Raw genomic sequence first — 13,773 nt, 5'->3', positions numbered from 1 at the left:
CTCGCCTCGCGCTACTCCTCCTCTCCTCTCTTCTTGCGCTGCTGCTCTCAATTGAAGCCTGCTGTCATTATATAGCCAAACACGACAACACCGCGTGGGCTACAAAGGCGCGGGGACAACAACGTGTGGGAGTGGCAGCACGTAGGTGCAGTGACAAGACGCAAACACGACAACATAGCAGCACACGGGAGTGGTGACAAGATGCAAGACGCGACAAGAATATGCCGTTTTTGACACTAAGGTGCCGAATACTGTATTGTGCATCATAATACAGGTCATTTTTGGCAATTCAGGTGTCAAATATGGTGTACAATACTGTATTCGGCACCTCATGTGTTGAAAATGGTGGGGAGCACCCTTTTTCGGTGCTTTGTGTGCCGAAATTGAGTTTTTGGTGAACAAGGCGCTGAATATAAATTCTAAATTTGTAAACACACTGATATATTGTCTATTTTTAGATTAGCACGTGGGAGCGGTGACGACGCAAGACGCGACAAGAACATGCCATTTTCAACATTGAGATGCCGAATACGATACTGTGCACTATGATACAAACTGTTTTCGGCAACTTAGGTGCCGAATACGATGTACAGTGCCGTATTTGATATCTCATGTGCTGAAAACGGTCGGGACTATCTTTTTTAATGTCTCACGTACCAAAATCGAATTTTTGACGAATGAGATGTTGAATACAAATGCTAAATTTCTAAACCCGTTGATATATTGACTATTTTTAGATTAGCAAACCTTTTTTTTTACATTCACAAAACCCTCCTAAACGGAAAAAGAGGAGCTTCTAGCTTGCTTCGTTTCACCTGAGAACTGAGGGAACCGGGAAACTGTGAAGTGAAGGGTTCCGAGCCCAAATCCCCAATTCCCCCAAAATTTGTCGAATCGGCCGTGAGATCCGCCCGATTCGCGCTCCGATCCGGCGTTGATTCGGCGCCCTCGGTTGGGGTAGGGTTCCACCGCCCTTCGAGGAGATGGCGGGGAAGGGAGCCAAGGCGACGGCGGCCAAGTCTGCGGATAAGGACAAGGGGAAGAAGGCCGGCCCCGTCTCCCGCTCCTCCCGCGCCGCTCCCCAGGTCAGCTCGATCCCTCCGCCCCGCTTCTCTCGTTGCTTACTCATACGTAGGGGGCTTAGAATTGGTTCAGATGCTGTTGTCCTGCACATTTTGTTGTGTTTTCGGGGCGCGGTAGTTAAATTCGTCTCATGATTACTCCTGAGGGCTCGAATCATGCGCGGCGGTTTTGCGAAATTTCATGAGGTTTTTCCAATTGTTGGTTGGGTGTTGGTAAATTTTTTCTAGTGCCAGATTTTAGTAGATCTGAAAAAGCATATGGTCTGTCTAGTGTTCTGCGGATGAAATGATGGTTAGTAGATTTCGTTTAATTCCTCGGCGTGAGGGCTCCGAGGAATTGTGGGTTACAAGGGTTTTTGTTCTGGTTCGAGTTGCGATTCGCAGAAAAAAGTTGGTGTTCCGTGGTTACTCATGTGGCGAAATTTCGAAATGGTACAAGCGGCCCTCCAGTTTTATTGTTGATTCTGACTCGCAGTTTCTTGAGGCATTCTCTAGGTCTCGATTTGGCTGTATCATTATTTAGGATAGTATTTTGCTCGCCCATAGCCTTGAAGTCAATTTCCATCTCCAACTTGAGGGCGAACTAAACTGCTTGAGAGTAGGTTTCTTTGACTTATATTACATTGTATGCAATACTGGATGAATTTTAGAAACTTACTCATTTTAGACGTGTTCTTCTCTAATCGTGATTCTATTGTATCATATAGGAGAAGTCAGCTCCGAAGAAAGATGTTTATCAATTGTTTGCTGAGAAGGTTAGGGATAACAAGCAACTAGAATCAAGATGGGCAATTATGCAAGAAACTCGTGTGGAGTATTTTCGTGGAAAAGATTTCTCTACCTTCGTCAAAAATCATCAAGAAGTCAGGGAAATATTAGGGCCAGATAAAGATTTAGAAGTGGAGGACATTATTAACACTTTGCTGACCAAGAACCTTGTGATAAGGTGTGACCGAGTTATGAAAACTGTCAGGCCTGGCAAGAAAAAACTATCGTCATGGCCTGCTCATTTGGAGATACATCATGTAAGTGTTATATGCTACTTATGAAATACATTGTATAGTGTAACAGAGATATATCTTATCTGATTATGTTGGTTAAGATTACTTGTTAATACTGTGTTTCTTATCATTCATTACTCTCAAATCAACCCCTAATGCAGCATCTGTATGATGCCTAGTGACCTCTAAACTATAATCATCAGATCAAACTCCATTAGTATATTAATAATCAGATCTTAGATACTTCAGTGGCACTTTGATTAGAAAGTGGTGCATGTTTATGAATCCGTGTATGTTTGCAAGGAAGCATCTCTATGGAACCGTAGCAGTTATAAATAGTTTAGAATTATTGATAGATGATTAGACATCCTTTGAAGAATCTGCAAAGTGTGGGTGATATACTAGTGACTAGTGACATGATGTTCTGTAAGTCTATCTAATTCTTATCCACAGTTTCAGTAACTCTACATGATTGTTGCATAATTTACATTGCTTTCTTGATGCCAAATGGAGGTTTCCTTATGATCATCGGAATGGTTACTCTTGTTCTGCCCTAATTGATTATCGTGATATCATCTGCTTGCTACAATTACTTTGAAATATGATAATGATTGTAAAAGGTGAAAACCATACAAGTCTTAACAAGTGTAAAAAAGCAACTTTTATCGTATGTTTTCCATAATTCTTCTAGTTTCTTAACGTGCACAGTTACTATGGCTCGACAATAAGAAATACTTGGAATGGGTCAAAATTCTTGTAACTTCAAATCTGGATAACTAAAGAATCATACTTTTGATTTAGTAAAACCATCACTGCAAGAAAAAAACTTTTTGTTCTATTTTGTTGTGTAATGTTGGCTATCCTAATTTATTATATCAGGTTCCATTATTCTCCTCATATCGAAATGAATCGAGTTAAATAAGGAGTCAGTTAATGATGTAGTTACTATTGGTGTCTATGAATTGATGTCAAGCTGAAACATTGTTAGAGCTCCAATGTGTATTAAACTTGTACTGAATTTAATTAATCTAAATCTCACAATATTTTGTGATCTATTTGATAGTCGCCAATTAAAAGGGGCCATCTGCTTCACTGCATGTTTTTGAACCTTATGCTGTGTATATTAGTTTATCAATGTGATAAATTGGATTATGCATACATAGCAAGTACATTTCTCCCTTTTGTATGGCTATGCAATGCAATAAGTGACTACTATGAAATGTGTTGTTTTTTATAGTGTTATTTTCGTCCTAGTGCTGTCCTTTTGTTAAATTGAGTTTGATTTGTATTTTCAGGAACAAGCATTCACTGAGAATGATGGCTTTTTTGCTTGGATGTTTCTCAAAAGGCGGACCTTGTGGCAGACAATTCTTTCATTTGTTTGGCCTCTTTTTGCATTGGCAGTCTGCTTATTTCCAGTTTACCCGTACCAATGCAAGATTGTGGTACTGTACTCATGTGCTGGAGCTCTACTTTTCATCGTCTCCCTTCTTTTGCGTAAGATCTCTCTCTCTCTCTCTCTCTCTCTGTGTGTGTGTGTGTGTTTGTGCGTGCACACTTCCAACATTACACTTTAGTCATTACACATCTTCGATTAATGAATGGCGCTTGTTTGCCTGTAGTTTATAATACAACATATATCAGAAGTTGCATTGGACTCTCTTTAGTGGAACTTTATATTATATATTGATGCCCTTGCAGTTGCATATATTTCTAATTACTTAACATGTTACCTATGAAAAATATTCCATTATTTAGAAGTTCCGTAAATGCAAGCTCTTGCTATATAAGTTGTGTCGCTAGCTAGTATATTATGTTTGGTTCATGCTACTTGCAAGAATGTAAATAGTGGCACTGCAGCGTTGACCTACATAAGTGTTGTGAGCAGGTATTGCTGTATTTGTGTATTCTAGAACTATAAATAGCTACACTAAGTCACTAGTAGCATGCATGTCTCACTGTTCTATTGTTAAACTGAAATGCTACAATAAACTTCCCCTTCGTAATGGCACCATGGTTCTGTTTGGACTAAACTCGAAGTACTTGTAGGTGAGAATTTTTATTTGCTACTACAATTAGCAGCTATGGGGTATCACAGAAGAATTGCTTGGAACTCATACAATTTATGATTGGTTTGGATTGCTATATTCTGAAACCTGGGGAAGAAAATTTAGTGTGTACTAAATCACCACTAGACTTTCCTGTGATATGCCATTGTTTTTTAGGAAATCTATTGCCCATGATAAAAATAGGTTGTTCTTGCAAGAAACTATCTGCCAAGAGAATCTCATGATAGAATCTTGTGCCTATGTTCTGAGGGTAAGTGTTAGGCAAAAACGTCAATTTGGTGCAAATTCCACTTCCACTAGGTCTAAAAGTTTCCAGAAATTCTGAAAAATTCACTAGATATAGGGGTAGACTTGTTCTATATCACCACCAAATTTCATGACCAAAGGCAACTTAATTAGAAAGATAAAAAAAGACAAACTCTTAGTGAACAGTGACAATTTCACTATTTATTAAGTATTTGTCTGTTTCATATAGCAAAATAAGTTGAGTTTGGCCCTGAGATTTGGTAGACATAGATCATGTCTACTCCTATATCTAGTGATTTTTTCAGAATTTTTGAAAACATTTAGACGTGGTGAAAATGGAATTTGCACAAACTTGTTATTTTCACCTGATACTTACCCATGTTCTGTAAGTGTTTACCATTCTGGTTTCATTTCATTTTGCACCAGATGTAGGGTATTTACCCAAATGACATGAACTTAAGCTGATCAATAACTGGGTAGCCATTTTTATTTTTTGGCAAACTCTGGTTGAGTGTTGTGCTATTCTGAAATTCTTAGTTTGGTTCTCTTATTGTACATCAATAAAGATTCAAGTTTGAAATTCTTCATATTTAGTGTCTTTGGTGCAACTTGCTGATTTTCTTTATCCTGGCAGAGAGCACTGAGCAATGGATTGTCAGTGATATAATTATGCAGACATCTTATCGCTCTTTAATTTGACCAGTTGACCTTTTCTTGTATTGTTGCTCTTGCTACTTCTGCTTGTTTCTGCTGTATTGGCTGAGGTTGTACTGTTTTGGGTTGCATGTGATGTGAGTAACCTGCAGTTGTCATTAATCGCATACTACTTGAATTTCTTACGTTCTTAAATGCTCTAACTTGACAATACAGTTAAATTCCAAACAGCTATGTTCTTTTCGTTGTGATGGGTTCATCTCTCTTGTTTTGCTTAGCATTTCATTTATTGTTTTGTCTCCAATCATCTATTTGTCTTATATTTCCAATGGAATTGCAGTAAGAGCTGCTATCTTTGGCATCCTGTGGGTTCTTCTTGGGAAACGTGTGTGGTTCTTCCCCAATATAAATGCAGAGGAGACAACATTTAGAGAACTCATTCGGTTTTGGCCTGAAAAGGATGAAGGAGAGCGGCCAAAGTGGACATCAAGACTTCTCTATGCTGTTTTTGCTGTATTGGTGATATTGCTGCTCAGGCACCATGCTCCAGATGAAGCAGCTAGAGCCAGGTAATTTGTTATCTGCAAAATATTTTCTTCTTTCATGGTGTGACCTAAGAGCCATATTGAGTTATGTACAGATATACCTGTCGTGGAAGAAATTTTAGTTCATCGTATTTTTTTCAGTGTTACCTATTTAGAGTTCTAGTTTTCAATCCGAGGAGCCACCTTTGGTTCACTTGTCATTGTTTACAACACCGAATTGCTAGTTCTAGTTAAATTGATATTACTGGCAGGTTCATCCTATGTCCACCTTAATGATGATGGGCCAATTGATGATTTGCCACCGCTAAAAATGGGCTTCGCTTATTTGCCACTCTGGTCCACAGTCATAGACTCGACGGTCTCATATGTCATTGACTTGGGTGGCATTATAATCGAAGGGGCCAAAGTTTTGAGTGGCAAATCATAAATTTTTTCAGCACATCTTGCATGAACATCATAGACATGCGTTAGAATGATTTTGTAGTATATTGGTCAGCAAATGTAACTCTGATACTCAACACAATGAAGTTCAATTGCATGTTCTGAATCACTTTACTAACCTTGTCATTTTTCTTGTTCTTAGGTACCAAAAGAAGGTTTCTAATATAATTGATGATGTTCTTGAGTGGTCTCCGAAGTTGGCTATTTCTGGAATGATCGAAAAACACACGGGGGCTAATTCGATGGAAACCAGCAATTACACCAGTGGGGCTGGGAGTAGTCATGCTGCCCCTCACTCTTCCGAAGGCAAAGGTGCAGAAGCAGACCCAGACATGGATGCAGATGGGGATACTCAGGTTAACTCAGATGAAACCCAAGATAGTGAGTATGCTGATGATATGAGAACAAGACCAAGCAAAGCTTAAAATAAATTCTAGTTTTACCTTGTAGTACTCTGGGTACTCTTTGTTGCTGTTCATCTGCAGAAATTATATAGATATGTTACTGACAACAAATCAGAGTGCCCATGTTTTGACCATGTTTCATTCATATATTGCCAGCAATGGCTGTATTCTAAGGTTCTCGAAGAATGTTTTCTCGTAGACGCAAAATATTTTCGAATGCTTGCACCAGCTCTTCCAGTTTTTTGTTCGTTCATGCTCGACCTTGATGAATCTACGTTCGTCAACGTGACCCTTCACTCCCTCAGTTAATGAACAACACAGATTCACGAGAATGCACTCACAAAAGTCACGCTTCAAAGAATGCCAATCTAAACTGCTTCCATGAAATCTCTCCTACTTAAAAAGTCTTTAATCCACCTTTTGTCAGGCACAGCCGGTCGAACCGACACTCATCATCTGTCCGATCGCGCTATCTCACCTGCACGAAGTATCATCATTCGTTCGCTCCGTTCTCCTCCCCCTCCCCTTCTCAGTGCAGCTACCTCCTCACCTCCCTTGCGTGGTGTAGCCAGCTCCTCGCCTTCCCAATCGACGTGGCACAAGGCCCATCGAGCACCATCCGCTTCGAGGCCCCAGCCGACCGCATCGAGCACCATCCGCTTCAAGGCCCCAGTTGACCGCACCCCATCTTGCGCCAACATCGCGCCTCTATGTCTTGCCCCTCTCACCGCCTCCTCCCCTACCGGAGTTGTACGTGGATGCGCGGAGCTGCTCCAAATCTGGACCCCCCCGCACCGCCTCCGCCATATCTGGATCATTCTCGCTCGATCGGGTGCCGCCCTCTGCCCCTCCCCTCCCTGTCGCGGCCACCCTCATTCCCTCCACGCCGCATCTGCCGATCCGCCCATTACCCCATGCACTGCTGTAGGAGTGGCCAGGGTCGCCGCTTGAATCATAGGGGGACCGCGGCTGGGACGGGAGGGTGGCGGTGTCATCTAGCTAGGGTTCCTCATGGACGAAGGCGAGAGGAAGTTCAAGGCAAACTTCACTGGTGATGGGGTGGCCCTGCTGCGGGACCGCATCAAGGAGAAGCTCAGGGAGCTCATGGGCAACTACTCGGACGACACACACCATCAATTTGAATGCACAACCAATAACCTCACCTGCTGCTCCAGTTGGTAATATTTTGAGACTTCGTCAATACTATTGTTTTTGTCTCAAAATAGAAAGGCACTCATATTTCTAGATTTTACACTTCTCCTATGCAGGATGGTTTTGAAACAAAAATGGAAAGGCAGTTTTCAACTGCACCTATCTGTTGACTAACCAGTTCATGAGTTCAAAAAGTCTACATGATGCGGTTTACTATTTTTGCTTTACTAGATGATCCAAGGAATCATGCTAGATATATGGTATATAATCCCTGTATTGGTAAACCAGTACCCAGGTTTAAACATGCACAAAGGAGGATGTCAGGTGGAACTGTCAGCCCCATATCGTAAATCAGTACTATGAATATATGATATATCCTTCCAGAGGTAAATCTTACATATGCTTCTCGCAATATCATTCATAGAATTGAAGGCTTTACTTTTGCTTATATGCTCTCTTCATATGTAATGTGATTGCACCTTTATTTGCTGAATTTGATTTACAGGGAGTGCTTGAGCTCTAACATTTTATCGTTATATTTAGTTGCTGTGATTCTGCGAAAAGGTCATTTATGGGAATGGCTGTCGCATTGGCACAAGTTCCTTAGGTTGGTTCCATTATGCATGTGATTCTCCTTTGTTTCCCAAATTTAATAGTTACTAATATCATGTTGTTTCTATAGTTAACGTGTGAGATCATTGTAATTGTTGTTCGATGTCAATGGAAAAGCCATATTAGATATAAAAAAGTTTCCAATATGCAGCTCTTAAGAATTCTGTGAAATTCCTCCAAAAACATCTTGTTTTCGAGACTGCTACGTGACAGATTTTATTTGTCTGAACCTTCCAAATATGAGATGCACATTTGTATTCCATATGGTATACCTGCACCCCACATATCAGCTGCAGTTACAGTCCTCATGGTTTTGTATTACTACTCATGAACCTCTTTTCTTACACACGGTCCTTTTCCCTTATCAGTATAAACTGTTATTTAGTGTTTTATAATGGGAATACATTGTAGAAGAATGAGATGTCAAGACATCCTTTTGTCAGTGTAAGTCAAAAACCAAAAAAGTCAACTTTCGTTGGTACCTATACTCAATTTCCTGTGTATATTTGGTGGACTGTTTGCTCTTAGTTTGAAGTAATTCACAACATTCATCATTCTTGCTCAAAGCAGATTAATATAGTTGGGTACATGTACATGAAAGACCTATCTACTGTTTTGTGCAGGCTGCCTGCAATTGCTTGGTGGTGTCAGGTATGGTTTCCCCTGTTTCTTCTTGGTAGTACACATTTTCGGTCGAAACTCGAAACCTAAAAGGCTCTGATGGTTTAGGGTTGTTAAACACCTGTGAAGCACTACATTAAGGTGTGTTGGCCAGCAGGTTTGGATTTGTTTATTGCATTGTGCAGACCACCTCTAAATGCAGTTTTGTATTTGCTTTACCTTCAAAAACTTCTAGGAATTCTGTCTGGTTCAAGTTTTCCAAGGTTTTTATACTCGACTACCTTCGCAAATGTAAAAAAGATCATTCCTCTATTGTAGGTTCTGTTATTTGTCCATGTGAGATACATTTTTGTTTTTGCAAAGAAAATCATATTTGCTAAAATATATTTCTGAGTTATTTCGTAATTTAGTTCCTGATAAGCATCAGTCTGTTCAGAAATTAGCTTCACTTCATTAAGACATATAGTAGGAGACATGTGAAGCTTTTATACATGTAAGTGCTACTGTAGTGCTCCTTATATCTAGAGAAGTTTCTCACATGATTCAGGCCATGTGCTGTGTGAAAAGTGTTAGTCAAAGCTTTGGTGCTGTTCAAAAAGCATGAACTCAGAAGTCAGAACCATGGTGATGCGACGCAGACATCTCTGTTGGCAGAAAGATGTCTTTAGTTCTCTTATGCTTGGAATGGCGGAACAAGTTAAGTATTTCTAACTTTTATTTGTTTCACGGTAGATACCTCATGGCACACTGGAAGTGAGTCTGCACCATGATTGCACCATTTGTTTTACGGTAGATACCTCATGGCACACCGGAAGTGAGTCTGCACATGATTGCACCAATGTGCATAATCGTTCTGATAGTAGAGATACTAATAGGGTTATCTTTATTAGGAAGGACCACCTGTGTAGACCTTAGCAGAAGTTGTCTTGCTTGTGATTATTCTTTGTTTTGCACACCTAATACGTGCAAACCTATGTGAACTTGTGAAGCTTGCAGCTGCTATGAAATCAGCTGGTTTCCTGGGTGGACAAGCCAACTCAATATTGTTTTTGCCTGCTTTGCATAAAAAACAGGAGGCCATGGCTAATAAAAATTGAGGTGATACTCTCATTGTACACATTTGGTTTATGCTCCTCTTTATTTCTCCGGATTACGTTGCGATTAAATTGCATGTGCTCTCGTTTTTGTAGAAGAGGTGGCGTTCAATATCTCTCCATGTTTTATTTCATTAATTATGGATTTCATCTTTACTGAATAAATTAATGATATTTGAATATCAATAGGTAACTTGTCTGTTTTGAACCCATCAGCAGATACCTTCCTTCCAGAACATATGAGTTTATTCTCTCAAAACACATGTAGCCATCATGTACCTTCTCACCAGCAATTGTACCCTGCTCATTTATATTATCTCACATTCAGACAGATTATCAAATTATTAAATCTTTTTTGTTGGTTATTATATTAGCTTATATGAGAATTCACTATTTCTTTATACATAACTGAACTATGCTCCTCCCGTAAATTCACCAGCTTAAGTTTGTTTACCTTTCCCCTATACATGTAGGCTGCCACCATGGTTGGCAACAGCAATCTGGGTTGATAATTGGTGGATTCTGCCTAAAAATATGGCAACCAGAGAAGAAAAAGCAAAGGTGATTGACATTTGACCTTCACTCCCTACTAAAATTCTAGATTTTTTAGGAAATTGCCTTGTGTTGCAATGTTCAGCACGTCGGTCTATAGTTTCCGCTATTTTCTCTACATACTCATTGAAACTGTGCAATATAAACTCAATTATGAAGAGGTCTGTGCCTAGGATCACTAATCTCCATGTTGTGTACGTTGCTACATAACATCAGGCGAGAAGTTTCTGCACGCTTGAGCTCAGTCTTGATTGTTTGTGTACCTAAGATCGATGTGTTCCCTCAGTATAGAGCAAAAAGTTCAACCGTTCAAGTTACTTTGTTTTTGTTTGGAGTTACTTTGTAAAGTTCACCATTCGTTGAAATTTGGATAGGTGAGCGTATATGAGATGCTTGGTCGGAGCCCTGATACATAGGGGGGAAAGTACATTAACTGCTATCTAATCGTTAATTGATGGTGCCCCTTTCCTGCTATCTCCATTGAGTATGCCTGGCCCGTCTGAACCAACACCGGGGAACAGGGTGAGCATGGGCGACTCATCTGGTTGCATTTCATCGTTTATGCTAGCTCCACCAATAATGTTACTAAAATTTTTGTTGTCTTTTTTTTTAATCTAAGTATGAATGGATAAGTTACAAGTATGTGTGGTATTATTTTATATTAGTTTCACTCAGTCAACTACATTATTTGCTGCAAATTTTGTACTCCTATTGTAACGCACGGACATTGAACTATAAGCACAAAGGTTTACATGTGCATCATCTATGTAGGCATATAATCTCAGAGTGCTGGGAAAGAATGTTAACCACACTATCTCTAGCCATATCTGTAGTACTTTTGCACAACTCACATGATACTATTCTGGTTTTGAAATTTCTATTTGTGTCTGATTTGTGCAGCCTGGAATTTATTTACATGGAGGGGAAAACAAAATAGTGCGATATAAGAGGAAAGCAGTAAGCCTCATATGGAACTAATTTTCAGTATGTCACATATGCATATGTCCACACAACCCCATAATTTTCTTATTGTAACCTCTTATAATCTGATGTCTTCCTAATTAAAACTAATTGCTGGCATTCATCCTTTGTAATTTCAGTTAGAAGAATTTGTTGAGATGTACATGTATCTAATTTGATATGTGTTTTCCTTTGGCAATGGTGGACAACTAGGAATGTACATTAACTCTGAGGTCGTCGGCTGTCAGAAGATAAATTCCAGTACTTTGTGCAGTCTCTATTACGGGAGTGCAAACAATGGAGAAACAAACAGTTATACTTGTGTACAAATGGGGAACCAAGAGTTCCTTTTGTGAAGATCAACCGCCATGTGTTGTTCCTGTAGCAAAACAAAACAGATGGTTAGGGCTTCAACTTCAGAAATTGTGAGGACAAATTCATTTTTGCTGGTGCTGGGAATTTACCCCATGTGCAAGATGCCATGCATGCAAAATTGGAGAGCTGCATACATGTTATTAAATCTGCAATTGAGCTTATCTTAGGCAATATTATCTTTGAGATAGATGCTCTACTGGTGAAGCGAGCACCAAAGAGAGATGCATATGACCTATCAATATATGAGAATATTATTCAGGAAACAAATAAGCCATTGCGTGCTTGTTTTACTCGTGTTCATCTTTCTTGTTGTAAGCGTGATTGTAACATTGTAACCCATGAATTAGCAAGTATTGGATCTATGATGGAGTCAGCCACGACCATAAGTTGGCTGAATATGTTCCTGATTGTATTTCACTCATGGTGGCAAGTGATTCTGCTGTCAACCTCGATGAATTATACTCATTTTATGCAGTTGTGTTTTGCTGGAACTTGAATTGATGACGCTGAATTATCTGTTCCAACCTGCACTGCTGAATCGATGAGCTAGGGTAGGCATATATTTTCTTATGCGTTGGCTCGATAGTATTAGGGCCCTTCGCCTTAGCGCGACGAGCCATTTCTCGCTTCCTTTCCCTCTTTTCTTCGTGAGCTTTAGTCGCAGCGCGCTCCTCCACTGCCTTCCTCATGTGCTCCTTCTCCTGACACTACAGCCATAGCTTCTCCTATTGTTGCTTGTACTCTTGGTGTTCGTACGCTTTCCTCATCTACCGCATGCTCATGTCGACACACCGGTTATGATGCTCATTTTGCTCCATATCCAGCCATTCCATAAAGTCACAGATAGGTGGAGGAGACTAGATAAATGAAATAAGAAGGGGAGATTAGTAAGACAATGTATGAAATCGTATGGAAAGTGCCACGTAAGTGACTGTTGCTATATCGGTGGGTATTCATACTGTCCATATCGAGGCTTATCGTACTGGTAGTTGGCACACATGAAAAAGCGTAGACCATATGTGTAGGAGATGTCCTGAGACTCGTGAAGCCTACAAGAGTCACCATAGAAGCACATCAGTGGTTCGATCCTCGGGGGGATGAAAATCCCCCAATATTTCTTGGGTGGGCTTGGTAGTGCTGAGGAAGACATTGCAGTTAAGAGAGCTAAGGAAGGTGTGGTCTATCCATGAATGAGGGAGATGTTATTTATAATAGATAGGGTTGGTGCATAGACTGAGTGCACGGGCTTGGCTGGGGGCTGGAGCATAGGATTCCCTGTGAAAGCTAGAAAAGTTATGGTATTGATGCTTGACAGAGATTTACTGTGAAAGTTATTGCTTGGTGTTGTCATTTCGTGGTTAAAATTGAGTCGTGTGGTCACATCTTGTCTAAAGTCTAACTCATGATAGAGGTGTTGTCATTTCATGCTTAAAGCATTGTCGTGTGCTAACTTCGTATTTATAGTGTGAGTCACGACAGAGATGCTATGCTGGCAGCTAGTTGTTGTCATTTTATGCTTAAAGCTGAGTCGTGTGGTCATTTCATGTCTAAAGACTGACTCATGATATATGTGTTGTGCTGGCAGCAGGATGTGGTTGCAGCAGTGTGTGTTTGCAATTGAGGCTGTGAATGACTATGATTTTCCTATAATGAGCTTGTGGTGGAAGTAGTCGTTTGTATGCACTGAAGTGTATTCGTGAGTACGTGAGAGGGTCTGGTGGAACGATAATTAAGTATATTTATATGTAATACTTTTTATATGTTGGAAAGAATTATGCTTGGATAGTACATTAATATAATAAAGTTACCGTCACATTGATTAGACATAGAGTTTACAAGTAGTTCATAACATAGTAAGTTAATATACGACACTAACTATACATCCATCGAATTGAACTAATGAAATAGAAAGGTAAACAAAATAAATAGTCATGCTTGGTATTTGCATAGTTCATAGTGCATAGA

General features: G+C 39.9%; 1 protein-coding gene and 1 long non-coding RNA gene across 2 annotated transcripts; both read left to right on the top strand.

The window, feature by feature from the left end:
• The first annotated feature begins 785 nt into the window (after nt 1-785).
• On the top strand, nt 786-6,659 carry LOC133918880 (uncharacterized). Its single transcript, XM_062362979.1, has 5 exons — nt 786-1,085; nt 1,790-2,107; nt 3,379-3,580; nt 5,393-5,621; nt 6,181-6,659. Exons 1-5 carry the CDS (start codon nt 984-986, stop codon nt 6,461-6,463), a joined length of 1,134 nt encoding a protein of 377 aa, XP_062218963.1. The 5' UTR covers nt 786-983; the 3' UTR covers nt 6,464-6,659.
• Nucleotides 6,660-9,333: 2,674 nt separating this feature from the next.
• Nucleotides 9,334-12,283, top strand: LOC133918879 (uncharacterized). The gene is made up of 3 exons (XR_009909855.1): nt 9,334-9,925; nt 10,395-10,482; nt 11,374-12,283. It is a non-coding gene; the product is annotated as an uncharacterized LOC133918879 (long non-coding RNA).
• The last annotated feature ends 1,490 nt before the right edge of the window (nt 12,284-13,773 follow it).

The sequence above is a fragment of the Phragmites australis genome, chromosome 5, assembly GCF_958298935.1.
Source record: "Phragmites australis chromosome 5, lpPhrAust1.1, whole genome shotgun sequence".
NCBI lineage: Eukaryota > Viridiplantae > Streptophyta > Magnoliopsida > Poales > Poaceae > Phragmites > Phragmites australis.
The sequence above is the reverse complement of the archived record's forward strand: the minus strand, read 5'-3'. Positions and strand labels throughout refer to the sequence as shown.